Source organism: Salminus brasiliensis, chromosome 1 (genome assembly GCF_030463535.1).
Source record: "Salminus brasiliensis chromosome 1, fSalBra1.hap2, whole genome shotgun sequence".
In the NCBI taxonomy this organism is placed as follows: domain Eukaryota; kingdom Metazoa; phylum Chordata; class Actinopteri; order Characiformes; family Bryconidae; genus Salminus; species Salminus brasiliensis.
In genome coordinates this window covers 53670550-53696683 of record NC_132878.1, presented here as the reverse complement: position 1 = coordinate 53696683, position 26134 = coordinate 53670550, and the positions used below count along the sequence as shown (strand labels likewise).

Genomic DNA, 26134 nt, shown 5'->3' with positions numbered 1-26134 from the left:
CATAGGAAGACAGAGGGTGTTTGGACAGAGGGGTCTAAGCTGGATACAGACACATTTGTATTTGTGCAATGTTGGGACATAGGGTCTTGAAATCTGTTGCTGTTAACCCTCAGTATGAGGCCCAAAGAGCTGTCACTGCCAGTGTACAAAGCTGTGAGGAGCCTTAAAATGATTTAAAGCTTCAGACTCTACAAAGCTCCAATATGCTTCAGATGGACAGTGATCCAAAGCACACTGAGTAAGCAAACTAAGACTTTTTAAGGCAACTAAGTGGGACAGTCATTCTGCAATCATCTGACCTGCATGCATTTCACTCAAAGGAGGCAGACCTGAAGATAATGCCCCCCAGGAACAAGCAGTACCTGAAGACAACGGCCTGGAAGAACTGTGGGTTCTTCAGCCAGTCAATTACGACAAATCATTTGCAACCATGTAATCAAAATGACGACTACATTTTTTATCCTGTTAGCTTGTCCAATAGAGGGTATGCATGTGACGTTACAGGTGGTGTGAGTTTCTATGGTCGCGGCCACATAGTGGCAAAAAGACAGACTGAGCAGCAGTGTTAGCATTCAGTGTGAATGCAGCTAAAACACAAATGTGAACTGTTGTGGGACTGACTGTACAAACAGATTCAGATTCAGAGCTGTCCTTTTACAGACTGCTGACAGCTAAAGAAAAGATAAACTAATGGATTGCTCTAATTCTGGAATCCAGGAACCGAAATGTGTGGGGGCTTACTGTAACACCTTGAAAACAGGTGGGAGGTAGTTGTGAATTTAGGGATATGCTAAGTTAAATTAAAAGGTAGAGCAAGTAAAACCCGGATGAACAGCTAAAATAGCAATAGCTTACCCTGACTGTATACATGTAAGTACATATATGTATTAACCTTATGGACTTACCTTTTCAGTTTTAAACAATGAGACATAGCTTTTGACCTATTCCCTCCTTTACAAGCCATTGCGTTGGTCCTGATGTTAACTGAATGTTATTGAATCCTATTCTCTCTGGTCCTGAACATGTACAAAAACATACGTTCACACACACATGTAAATAACGGCATACAGCACACTTCATTAACTCCTCATTACTGTGAGGCGCATGGCTGTCGGAAAGAATGCAAGTGTGTGTACTGAGCAGATAGTGTCCAATGTGTATCTATGTGTGCGTGTGTGTATGTTTCCAGTCAGATATAGTCCAGGCAGAGGAGATGACTGCAGAAGCACAGCAGGATGGCTGACCTTAGGGCAGGTTAGTGGTTCAGAGGTCAAAGGTGGTCTTCTGTAACAGCGTCTGGGTGTGCTAATGACATTGTGGAGCCACTGCAGTCATGTTGCTCTCTGCATGTATGTGTGTGTGTGTGTGTGTGTGTGAGAGAGACTATGTTCAGGGCCGTCCAGCCTCCACACACACATAGATGTTTGAAGCCAGACGTGTGTGATGTCTCCGTAATATGGCCATACAGACAGACAGGCTGATTGACAGACAGAGAGATGGGATCAGCAGATGAGCCTGTGATGTTCATCACTAATCCTACACCTCTGGCATGTTTGGAGAGCCAGACAGAATACATTTCCCTCAGCTGAACAGGGGCTAAAGGTCAAAAGTCGCTGTCCTGTCTAGTGATGCAGGATGAAACAAGCACTGCTCATTCATCAGTCACTCTCATATCAATCACTTGGACCACCCCCCTTACAAAAACAGGCTATATATATATATATATATATATATATATATATATATATATATATATATATATAGTTAAGAAGTACAATTATATATATTATATACAATTATATAGTTAAATGTACAATTATATCTAACTTCTTAACTTGGAATGGAAGTCAATGTAAAAAGGCTTTATTCCACATCAATTTAGAGCATTTCTATTGGTCCATTATTCATATATATTATAATGAGACACGCAGCTGTTGACCTATTACCCATTTTTTCTAAACCTATTTCTGGTCGTTTTTTAGTTTTCTCCATTGTTTGAACCATGTAACTGCTGATGAACCACGTAACAATAGAAATGCTCTAAATTACTTGGAATAAACTCTTGGCTTCCAGTCAAAGTTAAAAACGGTTTTGCCTTCTTCTGTAAAGCCAGCATTTGGAAGATACATGGTTTTAATTGGACAGCAACAATATACATATGTCATATGTATTTATATTAATATTAATTTGCCCAAACTAGATCTCACTAAGAGCCTGTATGCATCAGGCATCAACATCCGTTTCTGGTGATCGGATCATGTCGGATTCCACTTGTTCACGCATTGGGATCGGATTATGATTGGATCACTCAAACCACATTCAGAGGTGGTCAGAATCTCATCCACATTTACATCACATACAAGTGTAATCAGAATGCATTTTCTATGATTCTGTCAGACAAGCGGAAATATGTCTATGGGAAAAAAGTTCATAAGAGAAAAAATGACTTGGCTTCTCTTTATCGCTGTGTGTGGTTGTGTGTATGCACTTGTGCACTCATATTTACCACTAGATAAGAGCAGTATTACAGAGTTTATTTCCTTGCAGTTTAAATTGTCTGTCATATTTTCTAACCGAGCCGTTACTGTTCCACCACGTTGTAGAACCACCACCGTTCCTCTGAACTGTTCAGTCTCCCGGAGCAGGACAGTAGGTAAAATGGGAATGATGTAGAGGTTGGTGTGGTTTGTATGCAGCAAAGTGAATTTAGATCTCATCAGGTCACACTGGAGATGCATTTTAATGACAGGTGTAAAGAGAATCTGCTCAAAGTAGATCCAGATACTACCTGAATACAAAACACATGTTAATGCCAGGTGTAAACAGGCCCCAAGTTGAAGCCAGAAGTAAAAATACACTGATATGTAAGTTTTGAGCCCCTAATAAATCAGATTGTTAGCAAATTATTACGAGACGTTCAACCAATAACTGATCATTTACATTGGAAATGGTTCACACTGTAATCTGTATATTACATTTGACTGGATGATTCAAATTAGAAAACAGAGGGCCACAAAAAAATACAGCCGTCGCCAATCAGTACATTTAACAATTGACATACTGTGAGAGTGTAAGAGACGAGGAGAGAGAGTATGACTCTAAGCACAGTCATGCTAGTAAAGCTGCCTCAAATCTTGAATCTAGAGAGAGAAAGTGAAATATGCATTATGGCAATTTTCGATGCGGCCATGAGCACATGATTAACTGCACTGTACACACAGCCCGAACCACATTTCCTCCCATCTGCTGCTTTTATATAAATGAATGAATGTATAGACAGAATTATTGACCTATAGAGAAAATGAACAGTAAAAGGCACATTTTTGGGGAGGGCGTCTGCTGCAGTTCCTCTCTTTTAGCTTAGATTTTCTTATACGTCTCTTCTGGTGTGATTAAAATGCATATTTCTTTCTACAGAACAAGAACTCTTTCTTTTAGAAGAATTCACAGAATGATATGAATTCAAACGCGGGATGCTATATTCAGGAGCCCTGAATATAATAGGCTTGTCAGAGCAGGTGAATGCCAATGCACTATTATAGGCATAGCAGTGGAGTTTCAGCCTGTTCTGGGAATCAAACATTAGTCTTGCCTGCGCAGGGTAGTGGTGTTATCAGTGGAGCTCAGTTTGAGTGAGCTTTAATCATATGATAATGGTGAGCCAAAAAAACATCCAATTAATGTTTGTAATGGTTGCGCACTGTAAAGCCATTTGTATGATACTGATTTCTTTTTCTTCTTCTTCATCTTCCTCTTTTTGATCAGACATACAGCCCCAGCGCATTTTGTAACTTTTTCCTATAGGAATGAATGGTATGCAAAGGTTTGTGATTACTTCAAATGTCATGGTGATACTAATACAACCAACCACATGAGGTAACACAGATACCATAGCACTGAACTGGCAAACCATACCACCTACTGCCTAGCAGCCACCAAGCAAACACTAAGCATCATAATGCTAGTCACCTTGCAATACACTAACACTCATCGAGCAAGCACCAAAGCAGTAACTTAGCTAGACCATAGCAATAACTTAGCAACACAATTGCAATCAACAATCATAGAAACCACCTAGCATTCACTTAACAACAACACGTCAATTACCTGAGATACCATAGCAACTGCCTTGTAGCTGCCTAGCAACCACTATCGCATCATAATGCCTTACAATACCCGTAACACTATCTAGCAAGCACTAAGCAAGACCATAGAAACCATCTAGAAACCACTCTGCAACAAAATAACAACCACCTAGCAGCCACTGATACAAATACATTAATAATACCCAACCAACCACATGGTTGGTGGTACCACAGCAACCGGTCAGCAACACCTGAGACACCATAGCACGCACCTGTGATACCATAGCGATGCCTAGCAGCCACCTAGCAGGCACTATCATTAGCTTGCAATACACTAACACCTAAGCAGTTACTCAGCTAGACCATAGAAATTACTTAGCAGCACAATTGCAATTCAACAGCAATCACTTAGCAACAAAACATCATTCATACCATAGCAACTGCCTAGCAACACTCTAGCAACCACCAGGGATACCATATCAACTCCCTAGCCACACTACAGCAACCAACCTGCAACATTTTGTACAGCAACCATTTGTGATATAACAGGAGCCACCTAGCAGCAGATCAGCAACTAGCTAACAATACCATTGAAACCACCTGGATTACAACAGCTATCACGTAGCAACAGCCTAGCAACAGCCTAGCAACCTGCATGGAAGCAGGAGCCACTTAAACTGTGCAATCATTCTGCAGATATCAGGTCAATAATAAAATAATGAATTCTGCCCATTTTCCATCAATAACCTCCTATACTTCCTCCACTCCTCTCCAGAGGTGAGCAGCCTGTCTGGCTATTCAGTCTAAATATGTGAGTGATTAATGCAGAGTGCACAAATGATCCAAAACAACTTGAGTGTGTTGTTTTTATGGTCACTTAGCATGCATGTGATCACACGCACCCGCGCGCAAACACACGCGTTCTGAAGAGGTCAGTCGTTTCTGGTCATTGAGGTTACAAGAAAGGTAAAAGAGAACACTTGTTGACAACCTTGCTTAACCACACCACCAAACACACACTGCTCTTATCCCGACTGCTGTCCACTGCCCGGCACTGGAATCAACCCAGAACTGCTCAATCACCCATTTAGAAACGAAGCTAACCTCCATGACCAGGGTCTGTCTGTCTGTCCATCCCTCTCACACACAGGCACAGCTCTGTGCGAGGCTTCGGTGTGCACAGGCTGAGCAGTGTGTGGCAATGCCAGGCTGGTGGGCACCGTGCCGGCTGTCTCCTCAGGGAACAGCTTCATGCCAGTGCTGTTTACTCAAGCTGTCCTCTCAGACCAGCTTACACAAACACCATTAGTAACCTTGGTAACTCCTCTCAGTGGCTTTTACGACCAAACCTGTAATAATTCAGCTCCGCGACAGATATAGCCAGGCATTAGTGTCACCACCTGTGGCCAAAGTAGGGAGTATTGCAGTGATACATCCAGCCTATGTTTAAAAAAGAAAAGCCCACGGGGTGGGGGTACGGGCAAAATGACCACAGCTCATCAAATGACTCAATTAGACGCAGACTGAACAAGTGATTCATAGCTAAGTACTTCACCTATTGTAATCAACATTAACTGAGGGAATTAGAATCATTCCAACTTCATATATGGCTTTGTAGTCATGAAACAAATCTCAGTCTTAAAAATAAAGGGTTCTTTGAGCGATGCCATTGAAGAACCATTCTTGGGTCCATGAAGAAGCAGTTTTGTAAAAGAGATGTGGATGAGAAGAGTGTAGAATCAGCAGCTGGAGTCTGAATGTGAGCATAAGTGGTTGTGCTGGGATCGTTGCTAGTGTGAGTTAGGAATGGGTGGGTTTATTGGCACTACCAAATTGGGAGATATCTCTAAGCGAAAGCCAAGTCAGTATCTGTGTCTGAAAATGTGCCTTATTCATTATACAGGGCACTATTTTGGGGTTTTGTAGAGGTGTCTGAAAACCTAGTGCCAAATTTTCAATGCACGGTAACAATCCCACAATGCTCCATAAAATATACTGTACAAACCATGTACACTAAACGAACATGGAACACATTATACTCCACTACATTGTTTGGTTTAAAGATTCCTGAACAGCTTTACTTCTAGCTTTACTAGAAAGAGCAACATTCAGACTTCTGTTTATGGACCAGAGTTGCCAGATGGGAACGGTTTCCCACCAAATTGGGTGGATTTTGCAACACTGACATCAGCGCCCTTTATCAGGACCTGAAAGATCACCTGAAAGAGCAAACACAAGTCTTGCTGCCTACAGCTGTTGGGGAGATTCGACTCCTCCATGTACTGGTTAAGCTGGCAGAAAGTACACAGTTCTGCTGCTGGAAGATGGGAATCAGCAGTAGTGATGCACTGCTTATAAAGGTAAGCAAGTTATTATGGAAATTTGGGCTGAAAACTATTGTGGCAACCTGGCAATCCTGTAGGCTGCAGCACGGCAATGAGCCCAAACACATGAAGTGCTCTACATAGTGAGTTGGATTTTCACATGTAGTGAATAGGGCACAGTTTCGGATGCAGCTAATGTCACTATTCAGTGACGGGGTGCGGCTGCAGAGGGTTTGATCAGTTTGAACAGGACGTTCATTAACATTCGCCAAGTACTATCCAGCATTCTGCTCGTGCCCCATGTGAGCGTGAGCCAGAGAAAAGCCAAGCACTTAATGCTAGCATTTTCAGAAGAGTATTACAGCTCCAGGCCTTCAGAAAGCCAGAGGACGGGAACCTTCTTATGGAAAGAAAATACGGGGAAATAAAATAAACAGGAGAGAAGGGGAAAAGTACAGCAAGCTCATTTTAGTTAATTCCCTGATAAAACTGGGGGCTCGCATTACGGCCAGTGTTTAGAATGCAAACAGAAATGAGAGTTGTACGCCCGAGGCCAAACACTGAGATCTGAATCAGGGGGAGATTGCCTGATAATTACAGGATATCAATTCTGAGTGTGTTCAGATTCTATTGCTCTCATCCACACACTAGGACCAAGAAGCTCATCACATAGAAAAGAGCTCTGATAACAACATGCCTTCGAAATTTTACTTTTGGCTTCTAGCCGCAGAAGCTGAGGCTCGACAATGACCAAACAAAAACAAAACAAACATGTGCATCTTTAGAGCTGTTGATCTCCTTTTCAGCACACAGCAGAGTTTACTTTAGAGAGAGGTCAGCAGAGCATGGCCAGACTGGTGGGTGCTGGCAGAAATGCTACAGCAACTCACATAACCGATCTGTACAATTGTAGTGAGCAGAAAATCATCTCAGAATGCACAACACCTCCAACCTTGAGGCTGATGAGCTACACTGAGACTGTACTATGCAGCGACTCACCACAACTGGACAGCTAAAGACAAATGGAGCCGGGTTACTGAATTCTACAATTCTAAAAAGGTCAGAATTTGGCACCAACAGTATGAATCCATGGACTCAACCTGCCTTGTGTCAACAGTCCAGACTGGTGGTCTAATGTAGAGTCTGTTCAAACCAATCAATCATGGCTTAAATGCCACAGAATATTTGAGTATTGTTGCTGACCATGTGCATGCCTTCCTTGCCACAATTTACCTTTTTATCTAATAGCTACTCGCAGCAGAGTGGTCACATGTGCAAGTGCATGTGCTAACCCATGTCCAACACTGAAAGTGCATACATACGCTGCTGCTAATGTTGGTGCCAGATAGCACAGGGCACTTTTAGAGATTTTGTAGAATTTGGGTCATCCATGTTGATTGTTCTTGTGATCTCAGCCCAGGGAGAGGCTGACTGGAGGAACGTGTGAAGTTCAGAGATACATACAGACAGCGATACCATACAAGTCACCAGTCACACCTAAAACACTAATACGAGTCTTTGTGGTGGCTCTAACTCCATGGCCAGGAGGCTAACGTCCACTCTTCTTGCTCTCGCTGCTTAGCCAAGAAGCTAACATCCTCTCTAGTAGCTCCCGTTACTTAGCTAGGAGGCTAATGTCTGGTTTATATTTGATGCAGAGCAAATTGGCGGTGCCAACACAAGTGCCAATGTGTCAATGTGGAAAGTATAATCCTGCCCTAATGTCCTCTCTGCCGGCTCTTGCCACTTAGCTTGGAGGCTAGAGTCCTCTCTCTCGGCCTGGCCAAAGCTACCTTTGTAACCAGCTGCAGCTGTCCATAATCGGGAAATGCACTCCTAGCAAGAAATGGCAAGCGAAGCGTCGATTTTCCCGTAGTCTCACATTCTTTAACACATTCTACATGGCACCTACAAGGGTTCCACTTGCGATGAGTCCAAAACAATTCAATAAATACATGCACTCTAAGGAACAAGGGTTCCACATAATACTGGAAAACAATTATTTGCCTTGTAACAACAGTGGAGCTCTTTTTGGTGCAATATAGAGCCTTGAGGCCCTGTGAGGCTGCTCTGTCGGGATCATCTGTGGTGTGGAGGTTCTCAGACTGATACCGTGCCCTACCAAAAGACTTGTAAGATGTAGTGTTTCCCTCTTAATAAACTGCAACTCTGCAGTGCATTTACTGCATTTGCTTCTACTGCTCATTTACTGTACACGTCTTCCCTCTGTAAAAGTGCTGAGCCCGTCCCCACAGAAGTTCAGCAAGCTCTGCAAAAGATGCAGTGTGAGGCACCTCAGACTTCTAGAAACAGCACAATTAGCAGCAAAAATTATTTTAACAGTACTGCAGTGGTTTCTCAGGTTAGAAAAACACATCATTTGCTGCGAGGGCAGTTCAGGTTTTGTTGTAATGGCACATCGCTGTTCCACGGCTGCTACAGAGTAACTACTAAAGACAGCAGCTTAATACTAGCAAAGAAATGCTTTTAGTCTCATTTGCAATAATTTCAGATAAAGTCTGGGGCCGTTACAGTCTGAGAGTTTATTATCCCCTCAATCATGAGACAAATTATTCAGTTACTAATCTTAAAGTGTATTATTTGGTAACTGAATGCTATGAAATATGAACATCATAAGTAGTCATGAAATTTGATTTGAAATCAATGAATTTAATTTAGATTAGCTCGCACAAAAGAAAAGAAAAGCTCAAACTCGGCACATAAAGAAGCGACAGCCAGGGAAACAAGTAGATATCTACACTACACAAATAAAACAAAAAGTAGCTGATTGGCTTTTACTATTCCTCAGAAACAAACTGGCCTACCTCAGCTGACTACCAATTTGGGGGGGGGGGGGGGGGGGGGTGAAATCAGACTGTAAAAGGACAGTCTACAGAGAAAGGATGCAAAGTATAGCCATAGAATGAACTAAACAGCAACAAGAAGCTGCTCAACATTAAAGATTTCTCCCATATTTCTCGTGAAGTGAAGGTTTATTCCATTGTACGGTGCTAAAGAAAATTGAGCCTATTTCTTATAATTTCTCATTCCAATAAACCTGCAACACTGCACTCCAAAAGCTATTTCCATGGTCTCTCTGTCTCCAATGGCTTTGCTCAGGTATGCCTGTGTGTGTGTTGTTTTCTCGCTGCTGTCTGGCAGGTTAGAGGTTTTGGCTGCAGGCTTTCTGGCTCCAGTCTGCTGCATGTTTTCACTGATTGACTTTAATAAGTTCCTAAACATGGTGCTGTCCTGCTGATAGCTTAACAGCTCCGGGAACACACAACTCCATCAAATTCAGTCTTTGAAACTAATGAGGGAGACGGGAGTGGGTTTTGGGGTGGGGGCGATTATCTCTGGCTCTGCTGTAAAGTAAAAAATATATATATATATATCTCTGAGCAGTCTCTCAGTACCTCTCATCTCCTCCTTCATAGCTCCACAATTCTACACTACCTATTTAGGTCCCTGTGTCCTTCTCCTCCACCTTCTATCTCTCCATTACTCCCTCCTTCCATGCTCCGCATATTTGACCTCTCGCCCTGCGCCCGGTCACACACGCGAACTCGCGCTGTATGTATCTGTCCCAGACGAGCCGCAGTCAAGGCATTTCCTGTTCACCTCTACACCCGCGCCACGCTAAACACACGCCCACGAACTCCTAAACAAGCTGCCGCAGCTCTAAACACACAGCAGGGGAGGGCGTTTGTGTGGAGGCTGTGTGAGACGAATGCGAGTCTGCGTTTCCAAGACGTTTACAGAAGCTCTCAATGTTGTGTTCTGACTCTGTTTACTGGTGGCGGCGGCAGCGGTGCTGCCTCTGATGGTGTTTACAGCTGGATCCTGAGCTCTCTCCACACCTGCACACACTGGCTACATGGCAGAGACACCTGAGTACCATTAATTACACTTACAGCAAGAGTTGAACTCAAATGTAGTCAGCAAAGACATGTTCAGGGTGTGGATTTTGTTGCGTTCGTTTAAAACTACATACATTACAATATCCACCTTCAGCAATGAAGGCATGCTACCTGCAGCAACAGTATAACAACAACCACATGTGATGGCTGTAAATTTAACAGAACAAATCTGTATTTTGGGTCTAATTATTTTTCACTGGATTTTAAAGCCATGGGACAATCTTATTTCAGTAGCAGTGTTCAGCGCATATATATATATATATATATATATATATATATATATATATATATATATATATATATGTATATTTATATGTAATTTCATGTAATGTAAAGAGTATTCCAAGCAGAGATGGAAAACTCTACCACTATCAGCGGCATCTGACAAACCGAATGACTTGTTAGCTAAGAGCTGTGTCTTGTCAAAAAAACTGGCAGTATGACACATATCATTATTAATTAAGGTTCAATATATTGTAATGTAGTCTTCAGGATCTGAAGCCAGGGGTTTAAACACAGCACAAAATGAACCACTGCCTGACACAAATCTTCGCATGTAAACTATTCATTAAAATTTGATACTGTATTACTTCAATTAGTGCTGATATTGGGGGGAAAATTACCACCAAAGTCAACAATCCAACATACACCTGATATTAATAACGCACTGCATGTGTTCCAGATTAGAGTAAAATAAATGATATTGCCTCAGGTGAGAATGTCATAGCATTCTTTTGCATCAAGCAGCCGAAGGTTTTAACATTAACATTAAATTTGCCTTGCACAACATTCCATGCCCTGCAGTGTGACTACTGCACATGCACACATTGCAATGACTATGCTGAAACAAATGTATTGTGCAGCCCTAACTTCAATATATCGTTGGTGTGGCGCAACAGATAACACAAGTACCTACCAGCAAGCTACCACACCAATTGGTTTGACTCCCAGTCTGGGTGACTGTGCAGCGCTACACCAATAAGACTCCTAACGCTACACTGGCCCACCTCTGTAATACGAGGGCACATACACATCCTCTGCATTTAAGGGGATAATTCAACAGGAGAAGGACTATGGTTATGTTAGCAGGTGTTGTGTGACTGATGTGTGTCCTTGAACCATGTGCTTAGCGATGTGTGTGCGACCAGCCGGTGGTGAAGCAGTGTGATTGGCTGACCTGCAGCAGGAGTCTCTCGAAGGCCAGGCAGGCGTCCCAGCGTGTGAGGGCCGGGTGGCGGAGTGTGTGAGCGGTGGCTAGTCCCAGCTGCAGCACCCCGCAGTGATTCTCCACCGCTCCCCAACTGCCTCGAAACAGCTGCACATACGAGGAGAGCTGCTCTGCTGTTACACGCCCTGAGAGACAGAGATAGAGACAGAGAAAGAGAGAGAGAGATTGTCTGTTAATGCAAGTCGTGTGAATGCATCCCATGTTTATTAATGTTATTAAAGTTCGAGTAAGCAATAACAAGTGTATGAAGTAATTAAATAGTAATTATTAATTCCTTACAGACAATCACAACATGCAGAGGAAGCTGGGTAAATGAGATATTTTCTTATGATCTGAATTTGACAAAGTTATGGTTTTACAGTACTGTATACAAATACAAAAAAGGATGATATGAACCTGTCAATACAATATATAAACCTAATGGATGTGTAATTCATGAACTAAGCAATTATCTCATTATTAGGGACACTTACACAATGTGTACAGTGTATTGTATTGTGACCGGTCATGTAACATATTTGCTTATAGGTACAGTGTTAGAGCATTTGTTCGCAATATTCCATCTTCCTATCCACTTCTTCCTGGTCAGGGTCACGGTAAGTCCAGAGCCTACCTGGAATCACTGGGCGCAATGCAGGAATACCCCCTGGACAGGGCGCCAGTCCATTCCAGGGTACCAAACAGAACTATTCACTCACACGCTCACACCTAGAGGCAACTTGGCATGGCCAATTCTCTAACCATGTGTTTTTCAGGGAGGCGGTAGGAAACTGGAGTGCCCACACAGAGGACGGGAACTGGCACAGACAGGAGGAGAACACTGTTTCCAGTACTGCACTTTTATAAAGCTGAATGCTCTAAACAGCAGAAAATGGAGTCGTTAGTATGAAGCCAATGTTCGGCTATTTGTTGATTTGTTTAACACCAGTCTAATACAGTGGCCTACAATAGTCTGGCCACCCCTGGTCAAAGTATCTTTTACAGTGAATAGTTACAGTGAGTAAAAGATGACCAGAGGCAGCTAAGCATCCTTCAGTCTGTCAATGGGGAGTTTTGCCCATTCTTCCCTGCAAAAGGCTTCTAGCTTGGGCCTACTCTTTTGAGGTCTATGCACAGATTCATTCTTCCCAGAACACAGGGAAATGTTCCTTGTGCCACTGGCTGCAACACAAGCCCAAAGCATGACTGATCCACCCCCATGATTAACAGTTGGAGAGGTGTTCTTTTCATGAATTTCTGCACCCCTTTTTTTCCCTAAACACAGATCTGCTGATTACGGACAATAACTCCATCAATCCACAGGTTTCATTTCCAAAGCAGATTCCTTAAAAAAACTCCTGATGAGGATGAAGGAAAATGTTTCTGCTGATCTGATGACTCTTCCATGTGCAGTCTGTTTAATCATACTGAAGGCAAGTTCTTGGTCGTCCAGGCCTCAGCTTAACCTTCACCATTTCTGTTAACTGTCATTTTCTAATTACATTACAAACTGATAAAAGGGCTACCTGAAAACACTCAGAGCTGGCAGCTGCTTAGTTACCTGGGAGCTTAAATGTCTTGGGGTGCCTAATCTTTTGCAACTACTCCTTTTCCTTTATTTCACTTTCACATTGCTTAAAATGTATATACGAATCTTCTAACTTCATGTCTTCAGTTCTTTTTTTAACCATTAATATACAATAACATACATTTTGACCAGGGGTGGCCAAATTCTGCTTATAAACATATACAAACATCATTACTAAAATCATGCATATGAAGGAAGCAGATGCAGGATCTTCAAGTACAGTTCAATAAGAAATGTGAATGTGGGCTAATGGCCTTAACACCATCAGAAGGACACGACCAAAACAAACAGGACAAGAACTCTGTCGCAATCAGTGAGGAGTCTTCATATTTTACTGCTTACTCGTTACACAGGCACAGAGAAGCCTGCTTTGAGACTTAACTGAACATTTAATGGAAGCTAGCCATCTTCTTGTCCTGTGGGGTATTCCATGGAGCAGGCGTTCTCAGTAAATCTGCATAACCTCAGCCAAAAATGAGGACTGTCAAATAGGAATGTCCTCCATCTCTCCTCCTGTTGGACAGGCTTGGCTTTTGTCTTGCATTATCTGGTTGACTGATAAATCCTGCCTTTTGTGGCGCTCCTCTCCGGACTACATTAAATATGTCTCCAGCATCGCGGCGACTTATCATGTAGAAAGCAAGTCCAGCACCCAATCTTAGGAAGAGTGATGTGAACATGGCAGTCCCTCAGTGCTAATAAGCAGATGGGGGAGGCTGGGCCGGACGAGCAGAGAGACGCAGAGTGTGTGGTGATTAATATCGGCAGAGACCAGCGCAGTGTGAATGATTGCTGCAGAAACATGGGAGAGAATGCATGTTTTTACTGAAGAGAAATGTGTAAAGGGGTCACACTACCCCAAATAAGTATGCATGTGTGCTAGCGTGAGATAAATGGTCTGAATCTCATGCAGGACGGGAAGCCGAACATAAGCTTATCTGAGATCAGCGAATGTGTCTGTGTGTTAGCCAGGAATGTTCATTCCTATACATTTGGAGATGTTAATACCAGTAAACATTAAAAACAATGACTCATTTCGGTTTCATCTCCTAAAGGTTCAGAAACGTCCTGTTTGGTGGCAGAATGTGTTTAGGCCAATGCAGGCCAGGCTGTGCTGAACCCCATATAGAGCGAATTGACTGAGGTGCCATGTTTACGGCACGTTTACTCACAGAGTGCTCAACATCCCACACAAACCAATTTTCTACTAGCCCTAGAATCCCTAAGAGGGTGGGGGGTGGGGGGGGTCTACAATGACACAGAAAAAAGAATGGAGTGAGGAGTGAACGATACAGAGATGGAGAGAGAGATTGTGATAACCCAGAACAGTCTAATGCTGGGGAGTTCACATCAACATCCCTTAAAGCCACTTCACCATGCTGATGCTTTCAACCAGCAGCAGATGGGGGAGGATTTCCTGTGAGCTCACAAGGCCAATGTTTGCTCTAGTTCAGGCTATCGGAGCGAGAGAGAAAGAGAGAGAGAGAAATATATAGAGAGAGTATAACATTTTAGAAGGTTTTTACACAGTGACAGTAGAATCCAGGGTGATTCCATGCAGCGACCGTCCAGCACTACATAGTATTATAAAGCAATAGAACACAAGGGGCGGTTTGCTTCAAATAACATACCATTAGATCCTCAGATCATAACAGGCATTATGTTATTTGCGATAACACGTCACTTGTTCTATTGCTATTATACAAGAGTAAAGAAATAAATGAATAAACCGATTTGCCATCGGCGGCCGGAGTCCTAGAGAGCACAATTGTGCTCTCTCCAAGTGGGTAGATCTGTCTCTCCCATCATCCGTGTTAACGCGATGTTGGCCTGCACAGTCGTCTGTAAGCTGCTGTGGTGGAGCTGGGGACCCGGCTGCGGCAGTTGGAAAGGTCATGGCTGACTTTACATGCATCGGAAGAGACAAGTGTTAAGTCCGTAAAGATAAATAAATTACCTTCTTTTCCAACTGTTGCAGTCGGGTCCCCAGCTCCACCTCAGCAGTTAACAGACGCCCACTTGCAGAGAGCAAAATTGTGCTCTCTAGGACTCCGGCCTCTAGGACTCCTTCGTTTATGTTTTTACTCTTGTATAATAGCAATAGAACATTTGAAGAGATGTGTTATCCTCCTAGTGTTGGGAGCATTGCTCCCACTTTAAAACTTTACAGGACAAAGGAAAAAAACTAACTTTCAGTGGAAGTCCATGTAGAAAGATTTTATTTAAAGTCATTTGGGAGCATTTATATTAAAAAATAAATAAATAAATAAATAAAAATACTGGCAATTTCATGTCAAAAAGTCAAAAATGGAAGAAAAATGCAGATACAGAAGGTTTGCATGACAATGATAACATATCTCTTATCTCTAAAATGCTATATAAAAATGTATTAGACATTCTGTATTTATGTATTTGAGTATCCATGCTAAAACACAACAACAAAAAAAAAATGGTTGGAAGATGGAAGTTCAAATCCATGATGATGGTAAAACTATCATCACTGCAGGTTTCAAGGGACAGAGAGAAGCCAAGTCAGGCTGGGCTGCACAGTTCCATTTTTTTCTTTGTAAATCTGGCTTCTCCTTTGCACTAGATCACAAAACATTGAAATCCTGAATATCGACCCATTTACACAAGGAACCATAGCCTGTATGTCCAAATGTTTGTGGACACCCCTTCTAATGAATGTAATCAGTTACTTTAAGCTGTACCCATTGCTGACACAGATGTACAAAGGCACAGACACACACACAGCTTGTCTAGTCCCTGTGGAGAAGTACTGCCAAAAGAATAGGACTCTGCGTGGGCTAAAGGGGAATGAAGCCCTCCAGCATTGAGCTGGGCAGCAGTGGGACTGTGTGTTTTCTGGAATGATGGTGCTCCATCCAATACTTTTGGGACGAGCAAGGAAGTTGGAGATGAGCATCCAATGTCCTGACCTCATTACTCAAACTCTTACAGCAATGCTTTAAAATCCAGCCTTCCCTGCACAGTAGAGACAGTTACAGCAACAAAAGCTTTTCTAATACCCTTGATTGTGCAAGAAGCAATGAATGAGCAGGTGTCCCAATACTTTTGTCCGTACAGTGTATCAGTCAAAGGAAAGCTTTGAATGAAAGAGTTTCTGACACAAAATAAGTGGTATGTTGAGATACAGCAGGAGTTAGCTGTATGACTATACTCTATGCAAAAAGGGTTCTATATAGGACTGAAAAATGGTGGACTAGTAATAATAGTGGAACCCATTGTAGTGTTTGACAGAACCACTTTTAAAATGATTCCTTGTAGAACCGCCTACAAACGGTTTATGCTCTAACCAGGCAAACATCATTTAAATCATGATTCTACATAGACCCACAGTATTTACTAAAGAACCCTGCAAAGCGCAGTGTACAAAAGACACTTTTCATATGAACAGAAAGTGATAGCTAATTTGGCATTAATTTGGATTCATCAGGATCCTTTAATTGTTCAATATCGTGTCAAAAATGGAGGCCACACTGAAGAAATCACAGGAAAGTCATGTTTAAGATCAGGCCAAACATTTACTTTAAAATTGCACTAATTTACTGAAACCTTGTAACCCTTCAGAGCTACTACACTTAAGGGCGTGCTAATGGCCATGGTACTTGAAACAGTACAAATGCTACACTCCTCTTTGCCTTGTTTACACTGACAAATCTCTTGCAGTTGGAGGAAAGACACAAAGCAAGAACCTTCTAGATATAAAACGGCAACTTTACAGGAGAAGGGAAAAACTGTCTTAACTTTCAATGGAAGTCAATGTAAAAAGATTTTATTCCAAGTCATTTTGGAGCATTTCTATAGGCCCTTTCATTGCGCAATCTTAACACAGGTTTAAGTACAAATGTCAGATTCAAGTTATGTCAAAAAGTGAAAAAAAGACGCTATAAAATAGCCCAATGGCAAACCAACTCCTGTGACAACTGTACATTTACATTTATGGCATTTAGCAGAGCGACTTACAAGGTTACTCGTATTACAGAGGCAGGCCAATGTAGTGTTAGGAGTCTTGCCCAAGGACTCAGACAGGGATTCGAACCCCAGCCTCCCACATGGTGTGGTAGCGCACTGGCAGGTAGTGGTGTTATCTGTTAAGCCACACCGACCACCACCAACTGTACACTACTCAGTTTCAGAATCCTCAAAATCAATGCACTTACTGAACACAGTACATGTACCAGAGCTACACACACTACAGAACTACAAACTACAGTGCTTGTGCAGCGTTCTGGGCCTTGAAGCCAGCTTGATCACACTAGCTAAAAGTAAAAGCAATCCATTTTCCCACTGTACAACTATTGGCAGGCACAGCATCTTTGTGGGCAGTCGCGCTAATCCTAAATGACAACGCCTGATCCCAAAAGCTCTTTGGTTCATAACCGACTCTCGGCAAGTCCATTTGGATGCAATGAAACGTGGGATATGCAGTTCACAGTGAACGCCGTGTCAGCCTGCGGGCAGCCAGGGTGAAGCAAAATGGTGGCACTGTGTACAAAGGCCAGTCGGAGTTTGTCGGGATATTAAAATATTGTCGAGAAAATGGACCCGGGGGCCAGAAATATCCAGACGCTGAAAAGGGCCATTGTGGAGTGAGTCAGCTTTAAAAAGCTCTGGCAAAACACCCAGGAATCACTTAACCTAATGTGCCAACCATAACTCAAAGGAGAGCTAAACACAGGGAGCGAAATTAGTGTGTTTAAGACAGAGAGAAGAGCAGACAGTGGGGTAGCCCTTAAGCGAGGGATTGAAATGTCAGGGAGCTCCATGTACACTTAAATATCTCCACGCACACTTTACCCCTTGACACTGCCATTATCACCAGTAGTAGTAGTAAAAACACTGGGCTATTCAATATTCATTTTTAGGCCAGTCAAAAGTAGGGCTGCACCTGACAGTCATTTTTTGTTTTATTGATTAATTCATTTTTCTTGATTAATCTAATGACTAATGCTAGGGGATTGTATTATTCTAAAGGGGGTTGTTATTAAAGAGAAATCCATGTGTTTTCAGAGGATCTGAAATCTGACGTGCGTTATTCAAATCAATGTCGCCCCAGTCCAAGTCACATGGGAAGAACTTTTTAACCAGGTGTGTATTTCATTTTCTACCAACTCTGTAATTGTTTTGGAAATACATCCTTTAAAAAGGGGGGAGGGGTACTTTTAATAGCGGTTGCTTTCTTATTTCTAAGATTTTTTATTAAAGTATGTTTTTTAACAAATGCCTTTCAAGTCTAAAGAACAGCTTAGCGTAAAGGGAAATCAACATTACTGATCAATGACCCCAAATGCAATTAATCAGCCAAGATGTTTTTGATTCCTAATGTGCTTCTTTAGTTTACAACAGGAAATGCCTGGATAATGTTGCTCACAAACTGGACATAAACTGTCACCAAACTCATCTCAGGCCAAAGTTTTCCAATGTTTGCTTTCAAAAATCGACCAAAAGCTACAAAAACAAATGAACAAATGTTCATGGATGGGCCTTATTTAAACATGTAAGCTAAAACTACAAATACTGCTTTGCTGAACTATAACCTTTTCTAACCGGAACGCAACATGCAGAATGATCCCACATATTGTGCCGAGGTCAACAGTCAAAAACCATGTTCAAAACCACACTGATTTTTGTCTACATTAAACAAATGGAGGTATTTTGATCTGGCTGGGAGACGTTTTGGGGCATGTATTTATGAAGATGAGGTATACACTCTAATGGTTAATCTTATTGTGCTTCTAGCGTAGTTGTTTAAATGTCTACATGGGCTGTTTGAAACCTCTATAACCTTTGGTATGTTGAAAAAGGATAACAAATACATAATTTTATGATATAATTTATTTCTTCTATTATCACTTTACATTATGTTTTTTTCAATCTGTTGAAAAGGTCTAGAAATGAGTAGGAAAAGGCAACTGCCTGAAAAAGTACATTTTTTGACGGACTGCTAAACAAAGACCACCAATGCCAACTGTTCATAAAATTTCTGCAGGCAGACCCCTTAGTGTGTGAAAGAAAATTCCATTGACCCTCGCAGATTTATTTTATGCATGCATCCAAAGGTTCATAGCAACCACCTAGCAACACCCCAGCAACCACCTGGGAAAGGCTTAAGGACTGTTCACATTTTAATCATATATGTACCATCATGCTTATTAGACGGGAGCACAAGCTCTTCATTAACGATGTGTGGCTTTTATCTCGCCGCTGAGCAGCTAACAGTGTCCAGACTCACTGTTCGCCCCCCTCTTCTTTTGTTTTGCTGGTGTGATCAGGCTGCTCTGTATCGAGGCTTCATGGCTTCATTAGCTAGAACACGGTCTACTGCCAGTTTGATCACTACTTACTGAGTGATGAGCATAGTGACATTATTACATCTTAAATGTCATCAATTCAATTGGTGTCACAGACCCCACTTTGAGAACCATGGGCCTAGGCTATTAAAAAAAAAAACAGGACCACCAGAACTACACACTGCAGAATACAATGTGAACTGACAGCAGATCTATTGTGGATGTGAAAGCATGGCAAAGTAGTGTGCGTGTGTGTGTGTGTGTGTGTGTGTGTGTGTGTGTGTGTATGTATGTGAGTGTACTCTTGTTTGATATGCAATGTGATTGTTCTGGCACCAGCATGATTCTGTTGGCTTGAGGATCAGGAAATAGCTGTTATTCGATGCACAAGGTTGGCTAAGGTTTCTATATTCTGTGTGTGTGTGTGTGTGTGTGTGTGTGTGTGTGTGTGTGTGTGTGTGTGTGTGTGTGTGTGGCTGTTCCAGAATTCTGCTCCATACGTAATGAACTGAATCCAGAGGGAAACAGTCACATGGAAACAGAACCACATGTTGAAACAGACCAGTCCCTATCAACACAACATGATGAACACCCACCCACTACACTCCCAGAGACAAGCACAGTGACGTGTCCCACACATGATGACACTGATAAATAAACTCATCAAGCAGTTTATTAGGAACACCACACTAACACTGGGTGTGAAACATTTTTTTTAGATTCTGATTCATGTTGGAATGACTGTATCACACAATTCCTGCAGATTTGTGGCAGAACAGTGGTGCCCCAAGGATCTCTGACGAGTGGAGCAACCGTGGACCAGTTAACCTCTATAATGAACATAATGATGCCATCCTTTAGAAATAGCAATGACTGTTTAATTATTAACAATACGCAGATATAAAATGTTTACATTTCCCAAATAAATAAAACATGATCAAAATAAAAAACATTGTTTTTGCAATGGCCAATACTGAGGTCAGCAAAAATGATTGAGGTCAAGTGACAGGCCTAGATCCGTGACCGGGAAGGCCACTGAACGACACCGACCTGCACCCACTGCAGCCTCAGCTTTATGTTCTTGGCTGGCAGAAGTGAAACCTAATGTGGACTTCTGCTGTTGGAGCTTTTGCTCTCCACCACTGTACAGAGAGTTATGTCAGTTATTGTAGCCTTTCTGTTTTTTAATAATATCTGTGTTTAACGCATCTATCCACGTTTTCTGCCAGCTATTAAACGTTTAGTATCGAAATGTCTCCTGGTCGTCTCAGGCTTTGGTGACCTTGCACTCATCTGTCCTGCTTCTTTTGAAATTTTAGATGTGGCACACCTCACATTCTTGCTTTTACGTATTAAAAACATTCATGATTCATTTTTACATTAATCTCTACATTACTTTAGCGCTAATAAAACAATTCAAAACGCAGTCTGGGCTGAAACAGTCCTTATAACTTTAGTGAGAATGTAGGCCGAACAGGTGGATTTATGCAAATATGGCGCTTTTCATTACTTTACACAAGCAATGAATTTATAGTAGGTTTAGTGCATCCATATTTGGACTGGAGTGCAAACATTATGTCTTAAAAATATTATATAAAAAAAATGAATAAATGCCCCTTACAAAAATAAACCAGCATTTATCACTGTTAATGTATTATTTCTATGCAGAACTGGACAAAAGTATGAGGACATCATTTGTTATTCCTCTGCTGAAGCACCAGCCCATTGGCCTCTATGATAAATGCTATGTTGTGTCAACGTTTAAGATCAGCCACTAAGCACTGTGAAATCCACTCGACTGCAAGCCACAGATGCGGCAGATAGTGATTAGATCGATAAACACTTGAGTATCTCTTTAAAGACTATTCTAGAGGAAGGCAGTATGAGAAAACACTATTGTGTTGATATTTTTTCACCCTATATGCTTTTCTGAGCATTTCATGGATATCACTGGAGCTTAAAACCACTGATGAACTGCGCTGTTCCCCTATAAAGAGTGCAATTAGCCCTGTTTAATAGGATGGAATGCAGCAGTGCGATGTCTAAATATCATTATACAATATTCATACCATATCGTCCAGCCCTAGACAAAACTATTACCATTTATTACAGCTTTATGTGTCTTATTATGGCATGTACGTGTGTGTGTTGCATATTTGGAGTGAATTAGGAGGCCAAGGTCTCATGACCTGACCTCTGGACACTGAATCAACAGGGTCCTCTGTGTGTGTGCACGCGTGTGTGTGTACTGGCTTTTGGAGAGCTGTCAAATTAAATTCGAAAGTCAACAGTGAGGCAGTCACAGGGGGAAAAACTGTTAACCGTAATTCTACCACACACACACACACACACACTACGAGTTCAACTGAAAAAGTGGGTCTTCACAGTGACTAAGTCTGCGACCACCACTGGCTGTGTCTGTCGCTGATTAAGCGTATGCTGTGCAAATGTGTGTGTGTGTCCATGTGTGTATGAGAAAAAGGAGGGCCAAGATTGTGTGCGAGTGTATACGTCTGTGTGTGTGTGTGTGTGTATTTCGCTCCTCTGTACAAATAAAAGGCATTTTTGTCCTTCAGTGTAGACCCCATTGCTTAACCTACAAACAATAGAAGGTCCTCTAGAACGTGTGTGTGTGTGTGTGTGTGTGTGTGTGTGAAAATGCCAACATGTGGTTCACATTTCCTCCATAGCCACATGTGCTTTCTGTGCATTCTAAATACCACACAACACCTGATGGAGGCGCTGTGGGTCTTCATTCAAAACTTTCTGCTTCCTCCATCTCTTTCTTTCCCTCGTCCTCTCCTTCCAAGCCTCCTTCTCTCTTCTCCATCCTTTCTCCTTCTCTCGTCCTGCCTCTCTCCAATCATTCTGCCCCTCTTTCTCTCCCCTGCTTGGTGCTTAATCTTAAAACCAAATGAATAATAAATGGATTTTAATGTGAGCTCTTTTTCCGTATGGTCATCCATCTGGATCAAAGCTGATGAATTGATTGTGTGTGCGTGTGTGTGTGTGTGTGTGTATTATTGGTGTCTGGGCTCGCTCTCAAGCTGGCACTCATTAAAAGCCCATTAGGATGGCACGCGTTTGTGGCTGTTGAACCTGCACTAATGAAACATAAACTTGGAGCTGCAGTTCTGCCATGCTGAATATGAGCTCTGCTAGGTGTCACTCAGTCCTTAATGCTGCTGGAGCCATGTTTAAATGTTAGCACGTCTGGTGTGGGTGGGTGTGTGTGTGTGTGTTTGGCGCAGCTGCTCCATTGCTGTTAAAAAAACAGCAGTCCATGATGATATTTAAATGTATAGGAATCTCCTCAAGCATCTGACAGCTTTTTAGCAGAAGTTGTTGAAGTTGTTTTGTTTACTAACATACAAAATACCTTCATCTGCTTCTCTCTATGGTTTGATTCAGATGAGACTTTTGCCCTCCTGCCAGCACTCCAATGGAGCTGCTCTGATGCACAGTAACCTAATAATCATGGAAAATATATGCTCATATACATTCCACTGACAGGTGACGAAACTTTGAGAAAACATTGATTATCTTTAAGATGATGTGTGTTAAAAGCAGAAAGATCTGAGCCACTTTGACAATCTGTTATGGCTAGATGACAGTGTCAGACTGTTATTGCTAGATGACAGAGTATCAGAGCAGGTCAGAGCATCTCCAAATCATCAGGCAGGGTCAGAGCATCTCCAAATCATCAGACAAGGTCTGAGCATCTCCAAATCATCAGGCAGGGTCAGAGCATCTCCAAATCATCAGGCAGGGTCAAACCTCTCCAAATCATCAGGCAGGGTCAGAGCATCTCCAAATCATCAGGCAGGGTCAGAGCATCTCCAAATCATCAGGCAGGGCCAAACATCTCCAAATCATCAGGCAGGGTCAGAGCATCTCCAAATCATCAGGCAGGGCCAAACATCTCCAAAACATCAGGCAGGGTCAGAGCATCTCCAAATCATCAGGCAGGGTCAGAGCATCTCCAAATCATCAGGCAGGGTCAGAGCATCTCCAAATCATCAGGCAGGGCCAAACCTCTCCAAATCTTCAGGCAGGGTCAGAGCATCTCCAAAACGTCAGGCAGGGTCAGAGCATCTCCAAATCATCAGGCAGGGTCAGAGCATCTCCAAATCATCAGGCAGGGCCAAACCTCTCCAAATCATCAGGCAGGGTCAGAGCATCTCCAAAACGTCAGGCAGGGTCAGAGCATCTCCAAATCATCAGGCAGGGTCAGAGCATCTCCAAATCATCAGGCAGGGTCAGAGCATCTCCAAATCATCAGGCAGGGTCAGAGCATCTCCAAAATATCAGGCAGGGTCAGAGCATCTCCAAAATATCAGGCAGGGTCAGAGCATCTCCAAAACGTCAGGCAGGGTCAGAGCATCTCCAAAACATCAGGCAGGGTCAGAGCATCTCCAAATCATCAGGCAGGGTCAGAGCATCTCCAAAATATCAGGCAGGGTCAGAGCATCTCCAAAATATCAGGCAGGGTCAGAGCATCTCCAAAACGTCAGGCAGGGTCAGAGCATCTCCAAAACATCAGGCAGGGTCAGAGCATCTCCAAAACATCAGGCAGGGTCAGAGCATCTCCAAATCATCAGGCAGGGTCAGAGCATCTCCAAAATATCAGGCAGGGTCAGAGCATCTCCAAAACGTCAGGCAGGGTCAGAGCATCTCCAAAACATCAGGCAGGGTCAGAGCATCTCCAAAACATCAGGCAGGGTCAGAGCATCCTCAAATCAACAGGCAGGGTCAGAGCAAGGCAATGTCACGACCTACAGGACTCAAAAGAACTGTTGCTAACGTCTAGCAACCAAAAAGATCTCTGAACTACAGTGTACTGCAAAGCAGGACTGTAAAGCCATACCCATGCTCATTTTGATTGGCAGATTCTCTTTACTGGCCGCCTCCACCAGTTGCCTCCTCACCTCCATCACAGCCTCCTTCTGCTTGGCAACTAGCATGGTCTCCCATAGCAACCGTGCAGTCGCTGACCTGTGGAGCAGAGGTTTTGAGAGTCAATCATGGGTCAACATGGGTCACTAATAACCTTGTCTCAATTGCAGCCCTCATTAGTTCCACAAGGACAACAGCAGTTAACATGGATTCAATGTGGAATGGAGTGAAGCCTGGAAGCAGACTTGGCTCGATGCTTTACACGTCACCACAGCTCTGCGGTCACTTGAGTTATTAAACAAAAAAAACAGAATTATGTGCAACACATTCAGGCTCAGATTTTCAGACTGCAAGAACATATTATCCCTGAAACATGTCTGTAGCATTTGTTGTTAAGTCACAACACCTTCATGTATTATCTCATAACATAAATAACATGACTTTCAGAAATTCATTTTTAGGTTCTTTTGGTCATACTGCTAGAATATATTGGATGCAGGTTTTTAGATGTGAAAGAGTTGATGCTGATGCCCATCCAAACACAGTGAGGCCCTTTACGCTCTCTGTAATGCCTGGTTATGAGTGGCTTTGGTATAACCGGAGATAAAACCTCAGACCTCTGAATGATAGAGCTTACATGGCTGCACAGCTCGGGTTCTCCGTAAGCTGTTTAGGTCAGGTGACGGTGAGGGCCACAGCTTGTACTTCTTGAGGTAGTCTATTGTGGATTTTGAGCTATGTTTGCAATGTTTTCTTCTGGAATTTGCTGGGATTTAAATAAACTTACTCTTCACTCTACCAGTGAAATGTTCCCTGTGCCACCGGCTGTAACACAAATGTAAAGCATCGCTTACCCCCATGATTACCAGTTGGAGTGGTGTTCTTTTCATGAAATTCTGTACCCTTTTTTCCCCACGCATACCTTTGCTCATTGTAGCCAAAAACCTTAGGCTTAATTTTGGGGTAAGGTGTTTCCTTCTCTTCTAGAATTTTTATTTATGCAGGTGCTACAGCACAGTAGAATAGTGCACCACTATGCTAAACCATCCCTGAAGATTTTACGCAGCCAAACAGTTTCCTTGGAAAGTTTTCTTGGTCTTCCAGACCTTAACTTGACCTTAACTGTTTCTATAGTGCCTTACAAACTGAGAAAACAGCCACTTGGAAATGTAGCTTTTTGTTTTCAGCTGCTTAGAGGATCCCATGGATGTTGACTAATGTGCATTTATGAAGCTCTAGCCTTTCATACAGATGAATGAGAACAAGCTGTAGCTTAGGCCTGAGACCTTGGTAGGTTAACCAGGAGCTCAAATCTCTTGGGGTGGCCAAACGTTTGCATAGTGCTCCTTTCCTTTTTGACTTGTACAAGACGGAAATAATACACTAATTCTGCTTAAAATAAATTGTCTTGCTTTTTTGAGACCAGCTCATCTTCTGCTTGCAGTGGTGTGCCCTTTCGCATGCCACTGTATCCCAGAATTGTACACTTGTAGTAGTTATTTCACAGAATAATAATTTGCTACCCTATTAAACCTCCACTGTCAAAAGTAAAACAGAACTTTTCCTGCTGTTACAATTTGCTGACGTGCTGGACCCGGTTTTCCAAAGGCATCTTAGTGTGAAGATCAACCCTGGTGGAGAGAGTGCTTGATGTGATGCTTACTTTACAATTTACGAATCATCTCTGCACTTACATACCTCAGGAAACCCAGCCCTGAGTAATTTAACCCAGAAAAAACAACCATGTTTCATCATTACGTTAACAATACCTTTCCCTAGTTAATCTGGTGTGATTTATCA

General features: G+C 42.4%; 1 protein-coding gene across 1 annotated transcript in view; it reads right to left on the bottom strand.

The window, feature by feature from the left end:
* The window catches only part of scfd2 (sec1 family domain containing 2), a 167603-nt gene that overhangs the window by 116464 nt on the left and 25005 nt on the right, over positions 1–26134 (bottom strand). The window contains exons 4-5 of the mRNA XM_072682666.1: positions 24306–24433; positions 11507–11682 (exon numbers count right to left, since the gene is read on the bottom strand). Of these exons, the coding sequence (XP_072538767.1) occupies positions 11507–11682; positions 24306–24433 (304 nt within the window). The remainder of the gene's footprint in view (positions 1–11506; positions 11683–24305; positions 24434–26134) is intronic.